Here is a 26,788-nt window from a genome sequence, read left to right as displayed (position 1 = left end):
GGGTCACGCCCACTTAAGTCGCAGGCGCCGTCCGGAGCAGCCCGGAGCCATTCTCCTCCCAATCCGCTCCGGAAACGCGACTGGGGACGGAACTACCACGTGAGGTTGACGTCATCGCCCCCGCGCCGGGCTGTCCCGACTTGGCTTCCGCGGGATCCTGGAGGCGTCTTAGGTGCTTTACGTCAGGGTTTGTACAGTTCTCGGTCTTCTCTCCCGAGACTCGCTGGGCCTCGCCTCCGATTTCCCGATGTACCACAACAGTAGCCAGAAGAGGCACTGGACTTTCGCCAGCGAGGAGCAGCTGGCGCGGTTGCGGGCCGACGCCAACCGCAAATTCAAATGCAAAGCGGTGGCGAACGGGAAGGTGAGGGCTCGGGCTGCCGCCCTTCGGCCTCGGGCTCTGTAAACTCTTGCCTGTCCCCCCCTCCCCCAGGACTTACCCCACACCTCCCTCCCGCCTCCTCGGCGCCGAGTGCGTTTATCCATCTAATCAACAGCGAGCACCTTGCCAGGTACAGTGGGTAAGGAGACGGACAAGGCCGTCCATCCCCGCAGTCGAGCGGCGGACTGTATAGTCAGTAACAAGGCCAAGAAGACACTTTGTAGGATGCTAATGTACCGGGGGTAGGTTTCTCTTAGTGGCTGGTGTGGAGAAGATGGGGAAAGGACTTTCCCGGCGGACAGAGCCACAGGTGCAAAGGAGTTCAGAAATCGCAGAGCTGGTCTCTGGAACGCTCTCGATCGTGTGTGGCGGAAGCAGTGTTTGAAAGGCTGGAGAACGCAGGCAGGGAACTTGTAAGCGGAAGTAAGTAGTTTGAACTCTGTAATGGACAAATGGGAAAGCTTAGAAAGATTCTAAATGGGAAATTAATCTTGTCAGATTCTGTTCTAGAAAGAGCTTTCTGGGAAGGAATGGATTGATTGGATGGGGCAGGGCAGAGGAAGGGGGATGAGACACCGTTAGCACAAACCAATTGACCACAGAAGGTTTGGACTAGAGTCTGTCAGTCACGCCCTTCCAGCTTTACTTTTACCTGTAACGTTTACTTCGTATCATTTTATTTTTTGTGCTGTACAGACTAGTACTTCGTTTGCTAAATTTTCAATATTTGGCAACTGTTAGCTCATATAACCCTCACAACTACCCCATGAGGTAGATACTGTTATTATCCTTGCATTACATCTGAGGACACTGAAGTACAGAGAGGTTGAATAACTTCTCAGGCTATATTGCTAGTAAGTGGCAGAGCCAGGATTTGAACCCATGGACTCTGGTTTCAGCTGTCCTTCTGTGAATCGCAATGCCATGCTGTCTCTATAAAATGAGCCCCACCTGTGGTAGTTTCCTAGGCCGGCCACAATGCCATACACTAGGTTACTTAACACAGCAGAGATGTATTGAGTTCTGGAGGCTAGAAGTGTGAGACCAAGGTGTTTGTGAGTAGTGCTCTCTGCAACTTCGAGACCCTTTCCTCTTCAGCTTCTGGTAACCCCAGGTGACTTTTCCACTTGTGGCAGCCAACTCCAGCCTCTACCTGCTTGTTCCAGAGTGTTCTCCCTGTGTCTGTTTATATGTTCTTCTTACAAAGCTACCAGTCATACTGGATTAGAAGCCACTTCTACTTCAGTAGGACCTCATCTTAACTAATTGTATCTGCAAAGACCTTATTTTCTCACATTCTGAGGTACTGGGGTTAGGACTCAACATACCTTTTTTTGGCAGTTGTAATTAAACCAGTAGTGGCACCAAATAGATATTTTTGTAGTAAAATTGTAGTATTTATTAACCCTACAGTGTATTTTGTAGAAATTTTGTAGAGATGCAGAAGAGGTAATATGTTAAGGGTCAGAATTATCCTTGAGACACTTGATTTTTACTTCAACCTCTGTGACTCAATAACTGAGAAAGGACTATTGAAAGTTCTCCAACCATTGATGGTTTCTTCCTTTTGATCTGTAAAAGTGACATCAAACTTGTGAATGTATACACACGCTCCTCACGTTTGCTTATACCTTAGTGAAGCAAATATTCAGCTGACATTCTGAGAAGTTATGCAGTTGTGGCACAGTTTATAGTTTACTGACTATTTTTAAAACTTATTTTTGTGTAATATTAGACATAGGAGCCTGGTAGGCTGCAGTCCATGGGGTCCCTAAGAGTCGGACACAACTGAGCGACTTCACTTTAACTTTTCTCTTTCATGCATTGGAGAAGGAAGTGGCAACCCACTCCAGTGTTCTTGCCTGGAGAATCCTAGGGAAGGGGGAGCCTGGTGGGCTGCCATCTATGGGGTCGCAGAGTTGGACACGACTGAAGCTACCTCGCAGCAGCAGCAGCAATTCTATTGGAGAAGGAAATGGCAACCCACTTCAGTGTTCTTGCCTGGAGAATCCCAGGGACAGGGGAGCCTGGTTGGCTGCCGTCTGTGGGGTCGCCCAGAGTCGTTCAAGACTGAAGTGACTTAGCAGCAGCAGCAATTCTATTTAAAAAAAATGAGGTACATTTCCCTTTGGTTAGAGATAAAAGCTTAATTAAATCTGCACAGAGAAATATTATCTAATTTATTAGATATTTATTTTTGTTCTAACTTTTGATCTAAAGGTTCTTCCAAATGACCCAGTCTTTCTTGAGCCTCATGAAGAAATAACGCTCTGCAAATATTATGAGAAAAGATTATTGGAATTCTGTTCCGTGTTTAAGCCAGCAATGCCAAGATCTGTTGTGGTAAGTTTTAGTAGTAATGAAGTATAAAGTCCTGTAGCTAACTTACAAGAGTTTATAAAGATTAATCTTACAAGGTAGCTTATAACCACTTATAAATATTTACCTCAATTCTCTATCCACTTTACTCAAAAATGCACCTTAGTTATATATATAATTTATGCATCAATATTTGTTTTGTCACATATTTTTCAACAAACTCATTAAATTATGAATTCTTACATTGTATCTTACACAATGTTTCAAAAATCATTTCATATCAAAAGAATTTTGAGGTCTGCTGGATATGTCATGACATTCTCATTTTATAGGGAAAGAAAAAAATTACTTTCCCTCTGGGTTCCCATGTCTTTGATTTGGATGTTTGTGTATGTGCTTGTGTATTTCTGTGTGTTTGTACTGTGATAGGGATTGTTGAGGAAAAACAGGTGGTTAAAACTTTTTGGCTATATGGATTTGTATATGCTGTCTCTGTAATTGTTTCTATCCTCTTTCTTTTTTAATTGGAGTATATTTGATTACAGTGTTACGTTTCAGCAAAGTGATTTAGTTATACATATATCTTGGAGAAGACAATGGCAACCCACCCCAGTACTCTTGCCTGGAAAATCCCAGGGACAGGGGAGCCTGGTGGGCTGCCGTCTATGGGGTCACGAGGAGTCGGACACGACTGAGCGACTTCACTTTCACTTTTTTCTTTCACACATCAAAGAAGGAAGTGGCAGCCCACTCCAGTGTTCTTGCCTAGAGAATCCCAGGGGCGGGGGAGCCTGGTGGACTGCCGTCTATGGGGTCGCACAGAGTCGGAGACGACTGAAGCGACTTAGCAGCAGCAGCAGCATACATATATCTATTCTTTTTCACATTCTTTTCCCATGTAGGTTATCACAGAGTATTAACTCAAGTTTCCTGTGTTATACAGTAGGTCCTTATTGTTTATCTACATACAGTAGTGTGTATACTTTAATCCTAACTTAATTTATCCCTCATTCCCCACCTTTCCCCTCTCTTAATCAGAAGTTTGTTTTCTAAGTCTGTGAGTCTGTTTCTGTTTTGTAAATAAGTTCATTTGTGTAATTTTTTAGATTCCACGTAGAAGTGATATCATATGATATTTGTCTTTCTCTGACTTCACTTAGTATGTTAATCTTTAGGTCCATTCATGTTGCTATAAATGGAATATTTGGTTTTTGTTTAGTTGCTAAGTCATGTGCAACTCTTTTGTGACCATGTGGACTATAGTCCGCCAGGCTCCTCTGTCCATGGAATTTTCCAGGCAAGAATACTGGAGTGGGTTGCCATTTTCTTCTCCAGTGCCTCTTCCTGACCGAAGAAGTGACCCAACTCACTTCCCTGGTGGCTCAGACAGTAAAGCATCTGCCTACTATGTGGAAGACCCAGGTTCAATCCCTGGTTCGGGAAGATCTCCTGGAGAAGGAAATGGCAACCCACTCCAGTATTCTTGGCTGGAGGATCCCCTGGACAGAGAAGCCTGGTAGGCTACAGTCCATGGGGTCGCAAAGAGTCGGACACGACAGAGGCTTCACTTCACTTCACTTCTCTTATATCACTTATGTCTCTTATGCCTCCTGCATTGTCAGGCGGGTTCTTTACCACTGAGCCACCTGGCTATGGCTGAGTTATATTCCACTGTATATGTGTACCACATATTCTTTTTAAATTCCTCTGTTGATGGACATTTGGATTGCTCCCATATCTTAACTGTTGTAAACAGTGCTGCAGTGAACATTGGGGTGTATGTATCTTTGAAGTATGGTTTTCTCCAGATACGTGCCCAGGAGTGGGATTGTTTATCATATGGTAGCTCGGGTTTTAGTTTTTTAAGAGCTGTCCATACTGTTCTCCATTGTGTCTGTACCATTTTACATTCTCCGCTGCAGTGTAGGAGGGTTCCCTTTTCTCCACACCCTCCCTAGCATGGATTGTTTGTAAAATTTGGCCATTCTGATGTGTGTGAAGTAGTACCTCATTGTAGTTTTGGTTTGCATTTTTATAGTAATTAGCCATGCAGAGCATCTTTTCATGTGCTTTTTGGCCATCTGTAGATGTTCCTAGGAGAAATGTCTATATTATATCTTCTGCACATTTTTTGATTGGGTTTTGTTTGTTTTTTTTTAATATTGAGCTACATGAGCTCTTTATGTATTTTAGAGATTAATCCCTTGTTGGTTGCTTTGTTTGCAGTTCTCCCATTTTGAGGGTTGTCTTTTTGTTTTGTTTATAATTTGCTTTTCTGTGCAAAACCCTTTTAAGTTTAATTAGATCTGTTTGTTTATTTTCATTACCCTCGGGGGTGGATCCAAAAAGATATTGTTGTGATTTATGTCAAAGAGTATGCTGCCTTTGTTTTCCTCTAAGAGTTTTATCATGTCTGGTCTCACAGTTAGGTCTTTAATCTATTTTGAGTTTATTTTTGTGTGTGGTGTTAGTGATTGTTCTAATTTCATTCTTGTATAGGTAGCTGTTCAGTTTTCCCAGCAGCACTTATTGAAGAATGTCTTTTCTTCATTATATATTCTTGCCTCCTTTGTTGAGATTAACCATGAGTGCATGGGTTTATTTCTCTGCTTTCTATCCTGTTCCATTGATCTATGTGTCTGTTGGTTTGCCTGTGAAAGTTGCTTAGCTGTGTCTGACTCTTTGTGACCCCATGTACTTTACAGTCCATGGAATTCTGCAGGCCAGAATACTGGAGTGGGTAGCCTTCCCTTCTCCAGGGGATCTTCCCAACCCAGGGATTGAACCCAGGTCTCCCACATTGTGGAATTCTTTACCCGCTGAGCCAGTAGGGAAAATGGATTCTTTACCAGCTGAGCCAGGAGGGATGCCCAAGAATACTGGAGTGGGACGCCTATCCCTTCTCTGGTGGATCTTCCCGACCCAGGAATCAAATCGGGGTCTCCTGCATTGCAGGCGGATTCTAATAATTTGCCAGTACCATACTGTACTGTGTCTTAATAGTGTAAGTCATAAGTCAGGGAGCCTCATCCCTCCAGCTCTGTTTTTCTTTCTCAAGATTGGTATGGCTGTTTGGGGTCTTTTGTGTTTCCATACAAATTTTAAGATTTTTTTAGTTTTAGATTTACAAAAACTGCCATTGGTAATTTGATAAGGATTGCATTGAATCTGTAGATTACCTTGGGTAATATAGTTATTTTGACAGTGTTGACTCTTTCAATCAGGAATATGGTATATGTTCCCATCTGTTTTTGTCATCTTTGATTTCTTTCATGAGAGTATTACAGTTTTTAGAGTATAGGACTTCTGCCTCCTCAGGTGTATTTATTCATAGGTATTTTATTCTTTTTGATGTGGTCAAAAATGGAATTGTTTCCTTAACATTTCTTTCTGATCTTTTATTTGTATATAGAAATGCAAGAGATTTCTGCGTATTAATTTTGTATCCTGCAACTATACAGAATTCACTGATGAGCTCTGGTAGTTTTATGGTAACATCATTAGGATTTTCAGTGTTTAGTCTAATGTCATCTGCCGACTGTGACATATATTTTTTTTTTCTAATTTGGATTCCTTTTGTTTTTTTTTCTTCTCTGATTGCTGTGGTTAGGACTTCCAAAACTGTGTTGAGTAAGAATGTTGAGAGTGGACATCCTTGTCTTGTTTCTGATGATAGAGGAAATGCTTTCAGCTTTTCACTATTGAGCATGATGTTGCTGTGGGTTGGTCACATATGGCCTTTACTGTGTTAAGGTAGGTTCTCTTTGTGCACTTTCTGGAGAGTATTAATCAAATCAGTATTGGATTTTGTCAGGTTTTTTCTGTGTCTGTTGAGATGATCATATAGTTTTTATTCTTCACTTGATTAATGTGGCATATCACTGTAATTAATTTGTAGATATTGAAAAATACTTGTAGCCTAAGAAGAAGGCCGCTTGTCATGGCGTGTGATCATGTGGCTGTGCTCAGTCTTCCTTGCTGCACAGACTTTTCTGGTTGGAAGCACATGGACTTACCACTGGGTGGCATCCCGTGCTGCAGAGCCCAGGCCTTAGGGCATGCGGGCTCCCGTAGTTGTGGCACATGGGTTTAGTTGCTCCACAGCACGTGGGTCTTCTCAGACCAGGGATTGAGCCTCTTTACACTGAGCCACCAAGGAATCCCTCGTGAATGGTCTTTCTAATGCATTGTTCAATTCAGTTTGCTAGTATTTTGTGGAGGATTTTTGCATCTATGTTCATGAGTGATGAACTAATAGCCTGTAGTTTTATTTTGTGGTATCAGTCTGGTTTTGGCATCTGGGTGATGGTGGCTTCATAGAATGAGTTTGGGAGTGTTTCTCCCTCTGCAGTTTTTGGAAGGGTTTCAGAAGGATGGGTGTTAACTAGTCTCTAAACTATTCTCTTTATCAGTAGTCCCCAACCTTTTTGGCACCAGGGACTGTTTTGTGGAAGACAGTTTTTCAGTGGACCTGGAGGGGTGGGGTGGGGATGGTTTCGGGGTGATTACAAGCAGATTACATGTATTGTGTGCTTCATTTCTATTATTACTGCAACAGCTCCACCTCAGATCATCAGGCCTTGGATCCCAGAGGTTGGGGACCCCTGCTCTAAATGTTTGATTGCATTTACCCATGAAGCCATCTAGTCCTGGGCTTTTGTTTGTGAGATTCTTAATCATAGTTTCTATTCCATTGCTTACAATTGGTCTGTCCATATTTTCCATTTCTTCCTGGTTCAGTTTTAGGAGATTTGCATTTCAAAGAATTTGTCCATTTCTTCTTCTAGGCTATTCATTTTATATAGTTGGTTGTACAAGTCTCTTGTGATCCTTGGTATTTCGGTGGTATCTATTGTAACTTCTCCTTTTTCATTATTGATTTGAGCCCTCTCCTGTTTTTCATGATGGGTTTGGCTAAAGGTTTGTCAGTTTTGCTTATCTTTTCCAAGAACCAGCTTTTAGTTTCATTGATGCTTTTTTATTATTTTCTTCGTGTCTAATTTCATTTATTTCTGCCCTGATCTTTGTGATTTCTTTCTTTTTGCTAACTTTGGGTTTTGGTTGTTCTTTCTCTAGTTGCTTTAAGAGTAAGGTCAGGTTGTTTGAGATCTTTATTTCCTGGGGTAGGACTGTATTTCTATAAACTTCCCTTGTAACTGCTTTTACTGCATCCTAAGATTTTGGATTGTCCCGCTTTGGTTTTCATTTGTACCTAGGAATTTGGTTTCCTCTTTGATTTCTTCAGCGATCCATTGGTTCTTTAGTAGCATATTATTTAGCCTCCAAGTGTTTGTGTTTTTTACAGCTTTTTTCTTGTGGTTGATTTCTACTGTCATAACATTGTGGTTGGAAAAGATGCTTGATGTGATTTCAGTTTTTTAAAGTTTATCAAGGCTTACATGGCTTACATGTGATCTGTCTGAGTGTACCCTGTACACTTGAATGTTTATTCCGCCGCTTTCAGATGAAATATTCAATAAATTTAAATTAAACCCGTCTGGTTTAATGTGTCATTTAAACCCTGAGTTTCCTTATTGATTTTCTGTCTGGATGATCTGTCTGTTGATGTAAGTAGGGTGTTTAGTTCAGTTCAGTCGCTCAGTCATGTCCAACGCTTTGCGACCCCATGAACCGCAGCACGCCAGGCCTCCCTGTCTGTCACCAACTCCTGGAGTTCACCCAAATTCATGTCCATTGAGTCAGTGATGTCATCCAACCATTTCATCCTCTGTCATCCCCTTCTCCTCCTGCCCTCAATCTTTCCCAGCATTAGGGTCTTTTCAAATGAGTCATTTCTTTGCATCCAGTGGCCAAAGTATTGGAGTTTCAGCTTCAACATCAGTCCTTCCAGGACTACCTAGGACTGATCTCCTTTATGATGGACTGGTGGGGATCTCCTTACAGTCCAAGGGACTCTCAAGAGTCTTCTCCAGCACCTCAGTTCAAAAGCATCAATTCTTCAGCACTCAGCTTTCTTTATAGTCCAACTCTCACATCCATACATGACCACTGGAAAAACCATAGCCTTAACTAGATGGACCTTTGTTGGCAGGTAATGTCTCTGCTTTTTAATATGCTGTCTAGGTTGTTTAAGTCCCCCACTATAACTGTGTTACTGTCCTTTTCTCCTTTATTGACTGTTAGGATTTGCCTTATATATTGAGGAGCTCCTATGCAGGATGCAAATGTATTTACAGTTGTTGTATCTTTGTGCATTGATCCCTGGATCATCACGTGGTGTCCTTTTTTAATCTAATCCTTTTTAAATCTTTAGTCTGTTTTGTCTGATATGAGCCTCAATACTCAACTTTCTTTTGATTGCCATTTTCATGGAATCTGTTTTCATTCCCTCACTTTCAGTTTGTATGTATCCCTAGATCTGAAGTGGGTCTCTTGTAGACAGTCAATATATGGGTCTTGTTTCAGCCAGTCTATGTCTTTTGGTTGGGGCATGTAATCCATTTGCGTTTAAAAGGTAATTATCAGTGTGCATTTCTTATTGCCATTTTGTTCATTGTTATTTGTTTTGATTCCTTTTTGTGTGTGTGTATATCGTAGATTTTTAGTCTGCAGTTACCATGAGGATTTTATATATATATTATATATATATAGTTGCTTTTGTCTCTAAGTCATGTCCGACTCTTGTGACCCCATGGACTGTAGCCTGCCAGGCTCTTTTGCCCATGAGATTTCCCCTGGCAAGAATACTGGAGGGAGTTTCCGTTTCTGTCCCTAAGGAATCTTCCCAACCCAGAGATTGAACCTGTGTCTCCTGCATTGGCAGATGGATTCTTCACCACTCAGCCACCATGGAAGCCTGTGTGTGTGCGTGTGTGTGTGTGTGTGAAATGTACACTAGATTGTTTTAAGTTTCAGGTCTCTTAGTTTCAAATGCATTTTCAATATCCTGCATTTGTACTCTCCTCACAATTGCTACTGTGTGTGTGGATGAGTTCCTACCTTTACTGTATATGTGCCTTTGCTGGTATATAAAAGCTTTCCCATTTGTAGTTTTCTTGTTTCTAGTTGTGGCCGTTTCTTTTCCACCTAGAGAAGTTCCTTTGGCATTTGTTGTAAAACTGGTTTGGTGGTGCTAAATTCTGTTAACTTTTGGTTATCTACAAAGCTTTTGATTTCACTGTTGAATCTGAATGAGAGCCTTGCTGCGTAGAGTTCTAATGTATTTTTTATTTGAGTTAAGGTATTGGTCATCTCTGTTGGTCCTTTATATTTCCTCACTCTTTGTTAAACACTTCTTTTATCTTCTTAATCTACGCCTCTTCTTTTTCTGAGTTCTTGGATCATTGATCTCTACCATCCTTAATCTGAATTCTTATAGGTAGATTGTGTGTCTCCACTTCACTTATTCTACTGGAGTATTATTTTGTTTTCCCATCTGGATATGTGTATTCTTGTTGATAGAAAATAAACTGCAACTTAAAAGCTTAATTTATATGTTTTTATTTTTTCCATATTACCTCACAGATTTGTTGTGAATATCAAATATGAAAGTCTTAAGTGAAAGTAGATCATACATTTTAAAGTTAAACTGATTGAATAATCTATGACTCACAAAAGAATAAGCTCCTAGTAAATAATCTCCATTTTTAAAATTGATAAATGAAGTATATTGAAAATATAGTCCAAAAGTATTCATAGTATTTTCTTTTTTTAATCAGACTTCCATCTGAGATCAGATTTATGTAAAATTTTAGATGTGCTTCCTTTCCATCTCCAGATTTGGTCCTAGTCTTTTCTGATAAGAAAACTATAACATGAGGCAGTAGGTTAAAGTGATCTTTTCAGATGAAGAAACTGAATCCTTGAATAAACTTCTTTGTGGATTTGCCTTTATATAACTTATTTTTTATAACTGATAGTTTTGATGTTTGTTTCATGTAAAGTGACCAAACTAAGCTTCAGAAGTACTTAAAAAGAAATACGTTTTTTCCATCCTAAAATAGATATTTATTTCATTGGTTCTAGCCAAATGAAATAGTGGTTAAAAGTACAGGCAGACCTTGGTTGAAAACATCCCTGTTCCTTGTTAGATGTGTGACCTTGAGCAAGTCAGTTAACCTCATTGATATTATTTTCTTTCTCTGTAGAGATAGCAACACTTCACCAAATTGTTATAAGAATTAAAATAAGGTAATAGTTTTGAACTTGGCACAAAGTGTGGCACATGGGATGCGGTCAGTAAATGGTAGGTGCTCCTTCTGCTGTTTGGTTTGGCAGCAGTGATCATGGTTAGATCACAGATCTAGAGTGGATTTAAAGAGAAGACTCATTGCTCTAACAGTGTTATTCTATCAGTATTTTATAAGATTGATTAAGCTTTGATCATTTGTATAAATTATACAAATATATGTGTATACTTAGTCACTCAGTCATGTCCAACTCTTTGTGACTCCATGGACTGTAGCCCGCCATGCCCTCCTCCAGGGGATCTTCCGATCACAATTTATTTTGAGTTAAGAAAAAAATAAGTTTTGGCATTTTTTTACCAGTGACTTTTTTAAAGGAATATTTGCATAAATTTTTTTTTTTAATACAGAACAACTTGTATGTGTGATAGGTTCTGATAATATGTGTATTTTTAATCTTAGGGTACAGCTTGTATGTATTTCAAGCGCTTTTATCTTAATAACTCAGTAATGGAATATCACCCCCGGATAATAATGTAAGTATAATTTATTGATTTTCACTTAAGAATACTTTTTTACTATGTGACCATGTACGTGTGTGAAAATGACTTCCTAATAAAGGGTAATTTATACTTGTATTCTATTCTGAACTTAAGATTGCTCCCTCAAATTCTGATGACATCTGTACTGGCACTTGTCCAAATTCACATTCTGTTTCTCTCAAATTGGCTACCCTAATATCTTTCTGTTAGTGGAACCTTTCTTCACTCAGTTGCTCTGAGAATCATTTACGGCAACTTCTCTTTCTCTACAAATTTACAAGTCCTGTAGTTCCCTGTTCATTCCACTTGAACAAAGATCTGTTGTTTCTGGTCTCTGCTAAGCACTGTGCGTATCGTTAAAGATGAAGTTAGTATGAAACGTAGCAAAGGACTTGCTGTCAGTCGTACCGTCCCTGTCTATTTCTTCTCTTTCATTCTCATCTCTACCAGTCCTGGTCAGGCCCTTGGTGCGTCCCATCCTTCTCACTCTGAAACTCATGTAGCAGCCATGAGAGTTTAATAGGCTTGTTCTTGAGGCAATAACCCTCTATTTAAATGCCCGTAGAGACTTCCACTGATGGCTTGTCACAGTGTTTCTCTGACGTAACTTTCTTCCCAGGCCCGTATGTACTTATGTGTATGCCTTTTTTTCCTTCTTCCATTTGTTTTTCATGATGCTGAGTTCTCTTATTCCTATTATTTTGTTTTCCCAGATACTTAGGCTGAACTGCCATTAAGTTAATAATTGAATGCTGTGACACTATTATACAGTTCAACCTACAGCTTTAGTCACCTTATGAATAAAAAGATTAAACAGGAAACTTTTTTTTAACCAATTTCCAAAGATGTCTAGTATAGTCATTTGTGAATATTAGGCAGTTTTAGAACATACTTTTAGAAATATTTCATTATTTTATACATATTCCTCCCCTTATTTTTTCCTCTAGGCTCACTTGTGCATTTTTGGCTTGCAAAGTAGATGAATTCAATGTATCTAGTCCACAGTTTGTTGGAAATCTGCGGGAGAGCCCTCTTGGACAAGAGAAAGCACTCGAACAGATTCTGGAATATGAACTGCTTCTTATACAGCAACTTAATTTCCACCTTATTGTCCACAATCCTTACAGACCCTTTGAGGGCTTTCTCATTGATTTAAAGGTAATCTTGCTGATGTAAAGTAAATTGGTAGAGTGAACTCCTTTGCTGCTGTTAAAAGAATCAAAATTTTGCTATAATTTATAATGATCCTGATGGGCTTAACTAAAATATGAGTTTCGCCTGAATTCTTAGGGCAATAGTTCTCAAACTTCAATGTGCTTTAGTGCTTCAGAACCACCTGGAGGGCTTGCTTATTAACTGAAATTGTCAGACTAGTCCCAGAGCTTCTGATTTAGTAGATTTGCAAATGCCAGCCCAGGGACCCTAATGAAGACCATTGTGTCTTTGTAGTAACACTTTTAAAGACTTAACTCTTCTAACTCAAGTATACTGTCTTGGATACAAAAGGCTTAATTTTAAACTAGAAGATTGCTGAGTGACTTCTATTTTTAGGACCTTGTGAACTAAATTCAATATGTAAGCATCAAAAGTAACAGTAAATAAAATGTTTTGTCAGAACACTAACAAAAGCAACTAAAGTTGTTTTGTTTTGGTCCTGAAGAAGGACTTGAGTAGTGTGAGTTATTGGTCCATTCATCTTGAGTGGCAAAATTTGGGTGCTTTCTTTGTGCCAAACATGGTGCTTAAGGATTAGCCAAGAACTAGACAGGAACAGCCTCAACTTTATAGGCCTTATAGTCTCACAAGAAAGTGTCATATATTCAGTGTGCTTAATGTTAACAGAAGGGGAAATACAGGGTGCTTTAGAAGGAGATGGCAGATTGAGAGGAAGAGGAGACAGTCCTGAGAAAGTGTAACAAGGCGAAATCCAGAGCAAGAGCAGGGACCGGGTGGTAGAAGAGCATCCTGCTCAGAGGCTTCTTTGGCCAAAGGCCCAGATTTTAAACCCATGGTACACTGAAGAACCTAAACAGAACTGAGGGATGGGGATGTCTGCCTGAGTGGAAGGCAGTCTAGACTGTGGAAGTTACGTTACAGATTTTGCATAGAGTTGACAGGAAGCCAGTGAAGGGGTCAGGTCTGAGGAGTGATATGATCAGGTTTGCAGCTTTAAAAACATGCTGGCAAGCTCATGCATCAGTCTGCACCAGGTGTTTATTGCACTTTTGTATTATGTGTCAGGCACAATGCGGAGAATGGATTCGAATGGATGAAGGGATCCCAGTAACAGTAGTTCAGACAGAAGATGGTTGGTTTGACTCATGTGGTGGCACTGGGTACAGAGAGAGCTTCTTGGGCTTGGGAGATGGGCAGAGTTGGTAGAGCTTGAAGAATGATTGCCTATAGAGAGTGAAGACCGTGGGAGAATCCCCAGTTTTTGGCCTGAGCATATAGGTAGATGGTGGTACATTTATGATACAGGTAGATTGTGTCTGATGCAGGTAGATTGTTTGTGATTGATACAGGTAGATTGTTGGTAGATGTTTATGTCTGGAGGTCAGAGAAGATGGGTAGGCAGGAGGTATAGATTTGGGCATGATTGCCCCAGGAAGATTTCAAGTGGATTGGTCATAAGGACTATTTAAAGGGCAGCTAGGGAAAAATAAGAAGACTGAAGAATATCTAAAGAGGTAGGACTTTTGGAGAAGTAGAATGCTTTTATAATATGATCAGGGACAGCTCTCCAAACCTGCTCAGAATTCAGGCAAAGTAAAAGTTGACATTTGCTGGAGTTAGTGCCAAAGGTGATTTGTGATCTTGGTAAAATTAGTCTTTGTGGAGTGTGGAAGAAGAAAGCAGATTGGAGCTAGTTGGGGAATAAATCAAAGGTGAGAAAATACATCCATATCTTGGATTAAATTGCTTGTCTTTGAAGTGGAAAAAGAAGGTGGGATGATTGAGAAGATGGGGTACGAGGGACTGCTAGCAGAACGGAACAGTTTTTTGTTGTGTTTTGTGTAAGAAACTGATGCAGAGAACTCATGAAATGCAACCGAATATATGTAGCTTGAGGTTTCCTCTGGAGTGTGGTGAAAGGGCCTGTTACAGGATTTCGAAGCAACGTAGAATTGGCTGTTTCTCTTAGTGGAGGAAAAGAGGAGAACACAGGGAAGGATGACGTTATGCCTGGGGATCTGACTATAGCAGGAAACAGTGTCTTTTTTATCAGCAAAGTTCATTTTCTGAGAGCAGTGAAGTTTCTGAGAATTATCAAAGACTTTGAGTCAGGTGGAAAATGTTTAATCACCAAAAAGGGGGAGAACACATTTTCAACGGAATATTATCATCATAGCTAGGCAGTGTTGAGAGCCGTTTTGAGGTCAGTGAGCTTGAATTTATATGGATATTTCCGGACCTCTTGGTTGTATTGTTTTCTTTAGCAGGACCCAGAAATCTGGGTACAGTTGAAAAGAAGGTTGGTTGAGTTTGACTGCTATTGACGTTTTGCTGGAAATACGTTGGCAGCGTACTAGGGCAGGGAATTAAAGAGGAAAATCAGAACCAATGGACACTGGTGAGTAGGAGCAAGTATGGGGATAAGGAACCAGAGGTTCTGAGGAGGAAGTCAGCGAACAGCTGTGAAGTATTGGGTCTTGGGAAAGGGAGCACTGTGGTCAGAGTATTGGGTTTGTAATATTATGGCAGGCATTTGGGGATAATGACAAGAACTGGGTCTGACTGCACAACTGACTCTGGCTGTTTTGTTTCAGAGTATAAGATTTCTAACTGCTTTGGGACTTGAATGTGGATATCTGAAATATATCTGAGGGTTTAAGATTAGGGTTCATTAGGTAGAAACTGTTAGAAAACAGGGAATCATCAGGTGGCTCAGTGGTAAAGAATCTGCCTGCCAATACAGGAGAGGCAGGAGACACAGGTTCAATCCCTGGGTCGGGGAGATCCCCTCAAGGAAGAAATGGCCACCCACTCCAGTGTTCTTGCCTGGGAAATTCCACAGAGTAGCCTGGCAGGCTGCAGTTCATTGAGTGGCAAGAGAGTTGGACATGACTGAGCATTTACAAGGGATGGTTCATATATCTTAGGCATATACTAAAAATAATTCTATAATCAAACCAAGATTCATTTCCACTTACTTCTGAAAAGTAAACTTCTGGTAGAAAGAATTTCAAATCAAAATGAAGTGGTGCTTTGGTTTCTAAATGTGGCTTACAGGGGCTACACATATAAAAGTGTTCTGTGTCAAGCACTTTCTGGTTTATATAAATATTTTTGTCTTGTTACTACTCCATTAAACCTTCAGAAGTGATAATTATTTGCAAACTCTCTTTCTAGACTCGCTATCCCCTGTTGGAGAATCCAGAGATTTTGAGGAAAACAGCTGATGACTTTCTTAATAGAGTTGCATTGACGGATGCTCACCTTTTATACACACCTTCCCAGATTGCTCTGACTGCCATTTTATCTAGTGCATCCAGAGCAGGAATTACTATGGAAAGGTATTGTTTTGTGTTTTAACTTAGATCAGACTCAGTCCCTCAGTATATTCCTTTCTGGAGTCCCAAGTTTTTAAGTAAGCTTCAGTTTGTGACTGCAGGCTTTCATGTTCTTATTCTTGAGCATTGGTGAGGACAACTGAGGGAAGACTTGGAATCACCTTTTAAGGAAATATTTAAAAATTGAGTAAGATATTTTTGAGGTAAAGTGATCCATTTATGATCAAAGTAGAATTAAATCTACTGTTATCAAAAGATTGATAACAGCTATCAATATATGGAAAATTTAGAAGTTTTGTGAACTGGTAAGCAGTGTGAGTGCAACAAATACATCTGCCTTGTTTATCATTAATCTCCATGTACGGCACATGGAGTTCAGTAAAGACTTGTTGAATGAATGATGCTTTAGAGAATGTCCAAATGAGTTTCAGTGAGCTGTGGACTGTAATAGCTGATACATAAGTGCACACTGAGAACTGTGTTCTGTGACAAGCACTTTACATGAATTAAATCCACGTGATTCATACAGTAATATCTTATACAGAGGTTAATTAGATACTTATTGTATTCATTTATAATTAACTCAAGCCCAGGCAAGTAGTAAGTTAGACTTTTTAAACTTTCACATTTAATTTCTTTATATCTTGGAACTTCTGCTTGATTCATTCCTAAAATAGCTGAGGAAGAAGGATGGTAAAACTTTCTAAATTTAAACTTTTCTATGTTTGTAATCCCTTGTCTGTAATTTCAAAATCCACTGATATGGTGGCAGGAAACGTGAACAGATGTGATTTAGTCTTTATTCAACTGAATGGGAATATCTGTAAGTTTCCTTGCATGGCTATTAAGATAACTGATTATAGGATACAGCCCCAGAGACATTGGGGCAGTGTATATATCCTCTGAAATATTTCACATTTCATGGTATGTATACCATGTTAGCTTTCTAAGACATGAATAATTCTGAATTTCAAAACAAATCCAAGATAAGGGATTGTGGGTTTATATTTTAATTTATGGTATGCTTCTTATCAATTGTATATTAATATATACATTTAATCCCAAAATGATCTATACCTTCATTTACTAAGCAAACCTTTGTGGAAGTTTTTCCTCCCCCCACATTGCTGTCTATATATCATGCACTCTACTATACTGTAGAAATTTAAGACTGAACAAGCTATCCTTAGTCTAGTTAGGAAGGACGGCCATACAAACTGATACTATGGATTTTGCAAATGTGGAGCTTCCATAGTGTAAGGGAAGAAAGTCATTTCCACAATTCAGATAACCAGTTGTTTGCTTAATCTGTTTAAGCATTGTATCTTATGCAGTTTATATGCTAGTGGTAAGATTTTTCTTATATCAATAGAGAAGGATGAAGGATCCTAAGGTCTAAATTCGAGTTTATTTCATCTTAGAAGTTTAGTTATAATTTCACGTAGGCAGGTGAAGTGAAATTATAGTGCCTTGAAAGTTGCAGGTGTTAGTTGCTCAGTCTCGGCCAACTCTTTGGAACCCCTTGGACTGTAGCCCACCAGGCTCCACGGTCCATGGAATTTTCCAGGCAAGAATACTAGAGTGGGCAGCCACTCCCTTCTCCAGGAGATCTTCCCAATCCAGGGATTGAACCCCAGTCTCCTGCATTGCAGGCAGATTCTTTACCATCTGAGCCACTGGGGAAGCCCCATAGTACCTTGGGTTCACTACAAATTAAATACACTTTCATTGCATTCCCAGACACTATAGACATTTGGGCATTTTTACCTTTGAGAAAATGCTTTCAAATAATTTTTAACTTCTGACTTCCTTTCCAACTTTTGGGATACATGGGAATTTCTTTTATGTTGATTACTAATTTCAAAAGGGGAAAGCCTTTGTGCTGTTGTTATATTCTGAATGATGTTTTAAGATAATTACTTATGGAATATTCTGTTGTTGGTTTGGAGTTTCTTCTTTTTCATTGGATTTAGAGCTCTACTTCACATCTCCTAGTTTGACTTTTTAGGTAACGAAGAGAAACAAAGACGGCAGAAGCTTGAAAGGAAAAAGAAAAAACTAATTGTTACTTTGAGTTACTGAAAACTAGAAATGTATTAGCTGTTACAGGATTTCCATATTTAAAATGGATTCCCACACTGGATGAAGACAATATAATAGCAAAAGTAGTTATCAAAATTTTGTAGTATAAATTAAATAATTTTGATAGTTTAAAAGACATATAGCAACAAAATTTCTTTAAAAATTGTCTAAATTTTATAACTTTATTTCACCTAAGAGAAAAATTAACAAGTTTTTATTATATTTATGTTTGAAAGATTATTCTCAAAGATAACTTTGAGAATCTGTTCACTTGGGCTGTTATTAATTATAGATCAAGTTCAAGTATATAAAACCTCAGAGTGGCTAAAAATATAAATATAGAAATACTATCATTGGTTCCAGGAAAACAGTTAACTGAGCTTTATGTCCATTTAAGGAATACTGTTGGGTTGGCCAAAAGGTTCTTTTGGGTTTTTCGTAAGATGTCCCAAATGAACCTTTTGGCCAACCCAGTATTAACACCTTTGATTTGGACTTGATGCAGAAAGGCTTCCTGGTGGCTCAGAGGGTAAAGTGTCTGCCACAGTGCGGGAGACCTGGGTTCGATCCCTGGGTCGGGAAGATCCCCTGGAGAAGGAAATGGCAACCCACTCCAGTACTTTTGCCTGGAAAATCCCATGGACAGAGGAGCCTGATAGGCTACAGTCCATGGGATCGCAGAGTTGGACACGACTGAGCGACTTCACTTGATGCAGAAAAGATGTAATAGATTTGTAAAGCATGGGGTGATACTCTTACTGGTTATCAGGAATACCTGTTTGTTTCAAGAAGAGCAATTATAGTTAACATGGACTTGATAATAAGAGGCGAAAGAATTCTTACTAGAGCCACGTTCCAGTTCTGCTACTCCCTGACTTTATTCATGATTTGTCTGTCCCTGTGACTCAGATTCCTCACCTGTAAAGTTAGACTGATAGGCTTTAAGTTTTAAATATTAAACATTTAACATCAAAAGTATTAAGAGTATTGCTACTAGTATTTTCATATCATTTTCCCTCTGAATATATTATGGAAGTTAAATTAACTTGAACATTAACCATTTTTAACCTAGTACAATTTGTAGTGGATTCTTAAGACTGTAAGAGAGAGAGATTATAGTTTTAGTAAAGTTCAAAGTATTGTTATTTAACAGTTTTCAAGTAAACTTCTTTAAAAATTCACCTTGATAAAGAAAAGAACATGAAGACAAATAATTTATGATGTCATATTTTCTCAAGATGTGTGCGATAGATTAAAACATTTTTTTCCCCTCTCTTTTCCAGTTATTTATCGGAAAGTCTGATGCTCAAGGAGAACAGAACTTCCTTGTCACAATTACTAGATATAATGAAAAGTAAGTAAAACAGAATGCTCTATAAAATGTTCTATCACAGAGTTACTTTGTAAATAAATAACTCACGGTATTTTAACTTGAGATTACAAGTTATTGTTTAGATTTATTTATTATTGTATCATGAAGGTGAAGAACAAATAGAAGGTACATGAAGTAGTTTTTACACATAACTTTTTTTTACATAACTTTTTAGGAAAGTGAAAAATATTAATGAGATTCACAAAGGGTTGAGATTCAAAACAAGGTCCTTTTAAAGTGTAAGCAAATACGAGCACTAAAAAAGGTCTTAGGGAACTAAAGGCTAATTAAATTGGAAACTTTTATTTTGTAGATAAATTAGCTTTAATTAGTTAATGTGTGTCATTTGCTAGTCACTTCCTTAGCTGCTATTACAAAAGCCATGATTCTTCACGGGGTGAATTTTTTTTCCCCTGTCTATGAACATTCTTGGTTGTTACAACTTTGGGGGTGGGGGTGTTTGTGGCTGCTGCCATCACCTAGTATGTGGAGGTAAGGGTGCTGCTGTACATTTTATAACTCACAGTACAGCCCCTTGGTAAGGTGAAAAATGGCTCCCCAAAGATAGCTATGTCATAATCCCTGGAAACCGAATATTGTTGCTTTATATGGCCAAAAAAAAAAAAAAAAAAAGTGCTTGCAGATGTGATCAAGTTAAAGACATTATCTTGGATTATCCTAAATGTAATCACAAGTGTCCCTATTAGAGGAAGGCAGAGGTATGACAGAGAAGGCAATGTAAAGACAGAATAGAGAGATTTGAAGATGCCGGCCCTAAACATTGGAGTCATGTAGCCACAAGCTGAGGAACGCTGCCAGCCCCCAGAGGCAGGAACAGAAGCCCCCAGAGAAACCCCCGTGCCAGTGTTTGGCTTTTGGCCCAGTGACACTGATTCCAGACTCTTGGACTTCAGAATTGTCGGGGAATCCATCCTGTGATTTTAATAAGCCTTACTAAGTTTGTGGTAATTTTTAATAGCAGCCTTAGGAAACTAATACAGCACTTCATGACAAAGAATCATCTAGCCCAAACTGCTGTCAATACTATTGACGCTGAGAAAAACTGTCTTGAGGGTTGGGGTTTTCTTTTTTTTTTTCTTTCACTTGTTAAAAATATAGTTGGGTTAGTTTCAGGTGTATGCCAAAGTGATTCAGTTATATATATATATGTGTGTGTGTGTGTGTGTGTATGTGTTCTTTTTCAGATTCTTTTCCATTATAGGTTATTACAAGATGCTGAATATAGTTCCCTTAGCTGTGAGTTAGGTTGAGTCAGAACCTCCACCTATCTTACTGGCTAGTTTAGCCAGTCCTCTCCGGTTTCATTCTTGCCCGTGTCACACTGCATGCTCAGGGCTGCTGGGCTGTTCTTCAGGGTTAAAAATCAGTGTGTTTCCAAACCATTTGTGCCAGTTTTCCTTGTTAATAAAATCTGTAATTTAAGTACTGAAATATGAGATTGCAGATCTTGATCTTGGATGACGGAGTACTTACATCTTTTATGTTTCAAAAGTCAAGATGCGTCAGACTATGTAAGTTCTTTGCTTGAAATGTTCTTGAGGGCTTCCCTCTTGAGAAAAACGAATTTGTGATTTAAGAATCATAAAACTGTAGGTTTTCAGTTTTACCACTAGAGGGTTCACTTCCAAAGCTAGTTGTGATTTGGCCATAGACACTAGGATCAGGGAATTGAGTAGGTAGAAGAGATCTTAAAGGTAACTCACTGTGCTGTGTGTATACACGTGACAGTTTTATTAGTGATTCTCTCAGTAGCTTTATTTTACTCCACTTGTTTTACTGTAAGAATAGCTCTTGTTAACACTCAGAGCTTTAATGATATTAAGGCATCTTATTCATAATTTTTCACACAAGGATACTGTCCTAAGGGTGTTGTCACAAGTATTAATTTAGTTGAAAACACTGCTTTACTTGCATTATGAAACAAGTCAGTCACTTGGAGCACGTGGCTGACTAACAACAAGCCCTGGATCTCTCATTCCCCTAATAAATCTTGTGACTTATGGTCTTTGGTTTATTGTAGTTGAATTAATATAGACTAGGTAGAGGATGTTTCTGCGATTTTAAAGTCACTGAATTTTCTAGCTTAATGAGGACATTTTTGTTTTCTTGGTGATACTTCATTGTCTAAGTTTTGCATTTTGTTAAAGGATGGCTGACATGTTTTTACTAAGCATGCTACCTTCATTACTAATTATGTAATAATGGCTTTCTTTGTAAATAAGTATACTCTCAGCCCTCCATCTGTAGGATCATGAGTGAAGAGTGAAGTCGCTCAGTCGTGTCTGACTCTTTGTGACCCCATAGACTATAGCCCACCAGGCTCCTCCGTCCATGGGATTCTCCAAGCAAGAATACTGGAGTGGGTTGCCATTCCCTTCTCCAGGGGATCTTCCCAACCCAGGGATCGAACCCAGGTCTCCCGCATTGCAGGCAGATGCTTTAGCCTCTGAGCCACCAGGGAAGCCCAATCTGTAGGATAGAATGTTTTGAATATGGTTGGTGGCAGGGGACAAAGCATGTCTTTACTAAATCAAGTAGAGCTTTTTTAACAGCCTGTAAAACTTTAGCAAAAAGTAACCATGGTTAAGAGTGGGAAAAAAATACTAGTAGAGCAAGTTTATCGTTTAGCTGTACATGATATGGGCTAAGCAGCAGATGGCTATAATAACTTGAAGTATGGTGGCCATTGGATTTTAATGTGGAACAATATTAACAATGAGAATAATCACATTTCAGGAGCGTTTTTGGTTCCCAAAACTAGATGGGAAATTATTTAACTACCTTATGGGAACAGGGCTTTTTATTATCTGGTTTAAATCCTTTTATTAATCTCCACATAGGCATGAGGAACTTGGTAAAAAAATATGAACCACCCAGACCTGAAGAAGTTGCTGCTCTGAAACAGAAGCTGGAGAGGTGTCACTCTGCTGAGCTTGCACTTAATGTAGTTACGTAAGTAGATGTGAGACTGCCATTCAAGAATAGAGTTGTTACTGTGTCCAGCTAGTCTTTAAAGTGAACTATTTAACTGGTAAATTTTGTTTCATATGGGGAAGACTGACTTACCCCCAGATCTGATTTTTTTTTTTTAGTGGAGATTTCTAACAGGATTAAACACGACATAATAAATTATTATGAGTTTGGGTTTCAAGAGTATATTCTGCTTCTGCTCTAGCATGTCCTTCAGCTTGCAGGCCCTGTCCCGTTATTCCTTGTGGGATCCACGGGGCGGAGTCTTCCCAGGGAATTCCTGAACCTCTTCTTGCCCTTTTAATCTTTGGGTTCTTTGTGATCTGGTTTTATCTCCTCTGAAGAATAAGTACACTGTTCTAGACTTAACATCTATTAGCTAGGGTAGAGAAACTTGGCATATTTTCTCTGTGGTAATTTTATGCTGAAGATAGAACCAATAGGCAGATGTGCTGTTCAGTGTCTTCTTGTAGCCACAAGGAACACCATAATGCTGCTTTTTTGATTTGTAGGCTGAATGTGGAAATCACTGTATTTGGGCTTCTTATGCTTTGCAATTTGAAATATCTACTTAAACCTTTTAGGTGTTTGAACAGTTGAAGATCTGGGTAGGGTAATAGGAATGGTGAAACTTCTGTTCCATGGACTGTAGTCTGTAAAGTTTACTGGGAATTAGCTCTGGCATCTTAACAGCCAAGATGCATTTGAATTGTTTTTCATCTTTATAATTATATAATCTCTACACTATCAGATAATATGTAAGCCAGCAGAGCATTAAGGCCTTCAGATCAGGTACACATGACTCAAATTCTTCAAAGTTATAGTGTGTAAAATATGAGACTCTTTTATTATATTTGTAGTTGTAACTGCAAAACATGCCTTAGCACAGAACTTAAAATGGGTAAATTTCACTTCTGGGTTTCTATGGTGACGAGAAGGAAGGAATGGTTACAGAGAAGGAAGAAAAATGTTGACTAATGAAAAGGATTGCAGCACTGATTGATAATCTTTTCACGTTGATTTTGACATGGGCTTCAACCAGGGGTTGCCAAACTATAGCCTATCCGCCAAATCTGGGCCAGTGCCTGTTTATAGAAAGTTTCCTTGGGGCATAGGCACACCCACTAGTTTGCATTATTATCTATGGCTATTTTCACACAATAACAGAAGAGTTGGGTAGTTGTGATGGAAACTGCATGGCCTACATGCCTACAATACTTAAAATCTGGCCTTTTTAAAGCCAGTTTTGTCAACCTCTGAATTAGACCATTGAACTGTTACTGTTAACCCTCATAGCTATGTAAAGGACTGTAATGGAAAATTCTTAATTGCTAGATTTACATATTATTCCAGGTGACCTTCTGCTTTGTACTGTGTCAGTCAAATCTTGCATGAATACTTAAGTGGTGCTTCTCAAACAGTCTGGAAGGGACTGTTGGTTTTATTTCTATTCCATTACAGATGTTTATACTTCGTAAAATGTTACCAATTACTGAAAAAAGAAAAAAACACATAAAGATAAGCTTAAATTTTATTAGATTTAACAGTCATAAATTATTCTATCAAATTGCTATAGTTTCTAAACATACACTCAGTTTCTGTACTTATTGCACACTGGAAATTGTTCGTGGACCAGCAACATCAGTCCATGGACCCACAGTTACAAGCATTGCTTTGGGATAAAATATTTTTCCTTGGTCTTTAAGATTCTTTATCTTTTTTCAGTATACAAGTAATATATTATCATTATTAAAGCCAGTTAATACAGGTAAACCAAAGTTCTCGTCGACCAAACTCCAGTCCCAGTTGTGACCTGAGAGGCAATTACCTCTGCCAAGCTTTTCTCTATGTATCTGTTGAAGAAATAGTTTTCTACTGTTATCATATAAATTATATAACATTTAATACTGTCAATCTTTAACGGTTGCCAGTCTGGGTAAAAAAGAAAATAGTAGTATCTTTTAGTTTTCATTTCCCCTATTACTTTGAGGCATTGATATTCCTATGTTTAAGAAGCATTTGCCTGTCTTCTGCATTGCATAATTATAAGCCCTACTTAATTTCCTGGTGTCGTATACAACTATTTCCTTCCGTTGTTCCTTTCACCTTGTGAAGTAGGCAACATGTCTTTTGCTTTATTAACATCTAAACACCTTTTCTTACCGTAAATTATTATTTCGCCTTTTGTTCAGCTGTAAAAACCATTTACAATTATTTGTGCCTGGCCTGAGGTAGAAATCTCATAATAAAATTTTTGTTCAAATAAGTAACCCATTGTACCAGCCATTTAAAAATCTCTTGATTTTCTTAAATACTCATTTATTACAGATTAATTATCCTTTGTTTTTTGCCTGTCTGCTCTGATCGTTGATCTCTGTGATTCTTTGCTGATACAGTCAGCCCTCTGGATGCAGAACACCACTGTACCATTGCCATTTTATTTAAGAGACTTGAGCATGTGAGGATTTTGGTATTCTGGGCGTTCCTGGAACCAGTTCCCCTCAGATATCAAGGGACAACTGTGCCACACTTTTAATTACCATAGTTTACAATTACAGGTGTATATTTTGGTGTCGAGAAGGACAAAGATCCCCCTTGTTCTTTTTCAGATTCTTTTGCTAATCTTTCCCAGGTCAGAGTTAAGTATTGTTTTTGTATTGTAACTAGAATTGCACTCAATTCAAAGAGTAATTTGAAAGAGTTTCCTATCCGAATTTTTCACCTCTTTCCATTTATCCAGGCTTTGGTCTTCAGTAAATGTATCTCATAGCCTTGCTAACTTATTCTGTTGCCCATATTAGATTGCTTATTGATGGCTGCTTAATTGTAGAAAGAAGAGAAAAGGTTACGAAGATGATGATTATGTTTCAAAGAAATCCAAACATGAGGAGGTATGTTCTTCAAAGGTAAAATGTAAATTACTGTTGTATATTCTGGTACAACCATAATGTCAAGGTTTTATTGTTCTAGAGTACAAGCATTATAGAGAGAGGTACTGGAAAGCTTTCTTTTGTATCCTTTATTAACCTTGGCCATTATTGGAGGAATTTTTCTCACTTCTGTCTTGGCCTGTTCTGAAGTAGTATAAAAGTTACTTGATGAAGAATCCTTCCTAAGGTTATAGAAGGTAGTAGATATACTTCTTGATCTTCAAGGAGTCTTCTCCTACCCTTGTTTTAAGAAAATTGTACATGTCAAGTCAGATAATGAACAATCAGACCCAGAACATCACAACTGTAACATTTATTCCTGTCACTAGGCTAACCTGGTAAGACCACACCATATTATTATAAGGTTAAACTGCTACACATTTTCCTGATTTATTTACCTCATAATCAACATAGCAAAAGAACATTTTCCTAAAGAGAGGCAAGAAGGTAAACAATACTGGTTATGCTTCAGTATACTGTGTTCCTTATGACATTTTTTTTCCTTCTTAGGAAGAATGGACTGACGACGACCTGGTAGATTCTCTCTAGCCATTTGAAATTGATTTGTCAATGCTAACTAATCATCAGACGGATGAAGCATGTCTGGCATTTAACTTTATTTGTGAAAGCATCAAAATATATTAAACTTTTCTATTTATGTTATTTAAAATTTTTTCCTTTCAGGGTAGCTTTATGTGAAATAAAACATCTTCAAAGGAGCCAGAGTAACACCAGGTTTGGGTTAACCTTACCCCATCATGACTGATATCAAATTAAAGCTATAATTTGCCAATGTTTTATATAAAGTGTCAAAATCTAGGTTGTTACAGCATTTAATTATTTAACTGTGATCTTGGTTTCTAGAGTTAAAACCAAATTATGATGGTCAGTTTTTTTGGCTAGAAAATGAGGTTAAAGAAATTCTTAGAAACTCAATTGTCCTGAATCTCAGTTTTCCAGATACAACCCTCTCCTCAGTGTCAGTGCATCCCAGGATACACTTTTCCATGAAGTATAGGTACCATTTAATTACATTTCAAATTTCAAAAGTAAAATTTACTATATGCATATTCTTTAATAATTCTTTGTATTTTAGGCTTGAGCTTTTTTAGTTTTCCTTCTCATTGAGAAATGAGAGGAATGAAATTCACAAAGTATGATCTTATGAAAGTGAAGGGGGAGAAGCCGGAACTGACGCTCCTCCAGTACAGTCCAGATGAAGCGGCAGTGCTGCCAGGCTCTAGACAGGAAGGCAAGCTGTCCCCAGTGAAGTAGCTTGTTTCTCTTTTAGGTCACTCAAGTTTGGCATCAGAGCAAGGTCCCCATTTATCTATCTCTGAAGATTTTCCTACCAACCCCCTTAAAAAAAAAAAGTTTACGTTTTATTTCATCATTGATCAGCTAAGTGACTCTCAGTCCTACAAAGGTAAATAACAAGTTTTTTATTCCAGTTTTAAGGGATAAGCATGTCATTAAAATATGAAAAGCAGGGTGACTTTTTTTGTATTT

At 38.5% G+C, this 26,788-nt stretch overlaps 2 protein-coding genes across 4 annotated transcripts in view; one reads left to right on the top strand and one right to left on the bottom strand.

The window, feature by feature from the left end:
* Positions 1-26,098, top strand: CCNH (cyclin H). 2 transcript variants are annotated; one of them, XM_069590067.1, is made up of 9 exons: positions 1-364; positions 2,603-2,725; positions 11,311-11,384; positions 12,338-12,548; positions 15,744-15,907; positions 19,270-19,340; positions 22,220-22,331; positions 25,180-25,240; positions 25,790-26,098. In XM_069590067.1, exons 1-9 carry the CDS (start codon positions 248-250, stop codon positions 25,826-25,828), a joined length of 972 nt encoding a protein of 323 aa, XP_069446168.1. In that variant the 5' UTR covers positions 1-247; the 3' UTR covers positions 25,829-26,098. The 2 variants fall into 2 exon arrangements, with proteins under 2 accessions (XP_069446168.1, XP_069446169.1); XM_069590068.1 differs by having other exon boundaries at positions 21-364; positions 25,964-26,098.
* RASA1 (RAS p21 protein activator 1) overlaps positions 20,440-26,788 on the bottom strand; it is a 109,548-nt gene continuing 103,199 nt past the window's right edge. Inside the window, exon 26 of one of the 2 annotated variants that reach the window (XM_069590065.1) lies at positions 20,440-23,841. The gene's annotated coding sequence lies outside the window, so the exon portion shown is untranslated. Of the gene's footprint in view, positions 23,842-23,862; positions 25,520-26,788 lie in introns of those variants that run through there. The other variant, XM_069590064.1, reaches the window with a different exon arrangement.

The sequence above is a fragment of the Ovis canadensis genome, chromosome 5 (genome assembly GCF_042477335.2).
Source record: "Ovis canadensis isolate MfBH-ARS-UI-01 breed Bighorn chromosome 5, ARS-UI_OviCan_v2, whole genome shotgun sequence".
NCBI lineage: Eukaryota > Metazoa > Chordata > Mammalia > Artiodactyla > Bovidae > Ovis > Ovis canadensis.
This window is presented reverse-complemented; position numbering and strand designations above follow the sequence as displayed.

Excerpts from the sequence above, each read along its gene's own strand:
- CCNH (XM_069590067.1), top strand. The coding sequence starts at position 248 with ATGTACCACAACAGTAGCCAGAAGAGGCACTGGACTTTCGCCAGCGAG. Across the intron at positions 11,385-12,337 it reads TATCACCCCCGGATAATAAT|GCTCACTTGTGCATTTTTGG; the intron begins GTAAGTATAATT and ends TTTTTCCTCTAG. Across the intron at positions 25,241-25,789 it reads AGAAATCCAAACATGAGGAG|GAAGAATGGACTGACGACGA; the intron begins GTATGTTCTTCA and ends TTTCCTTCTTAG.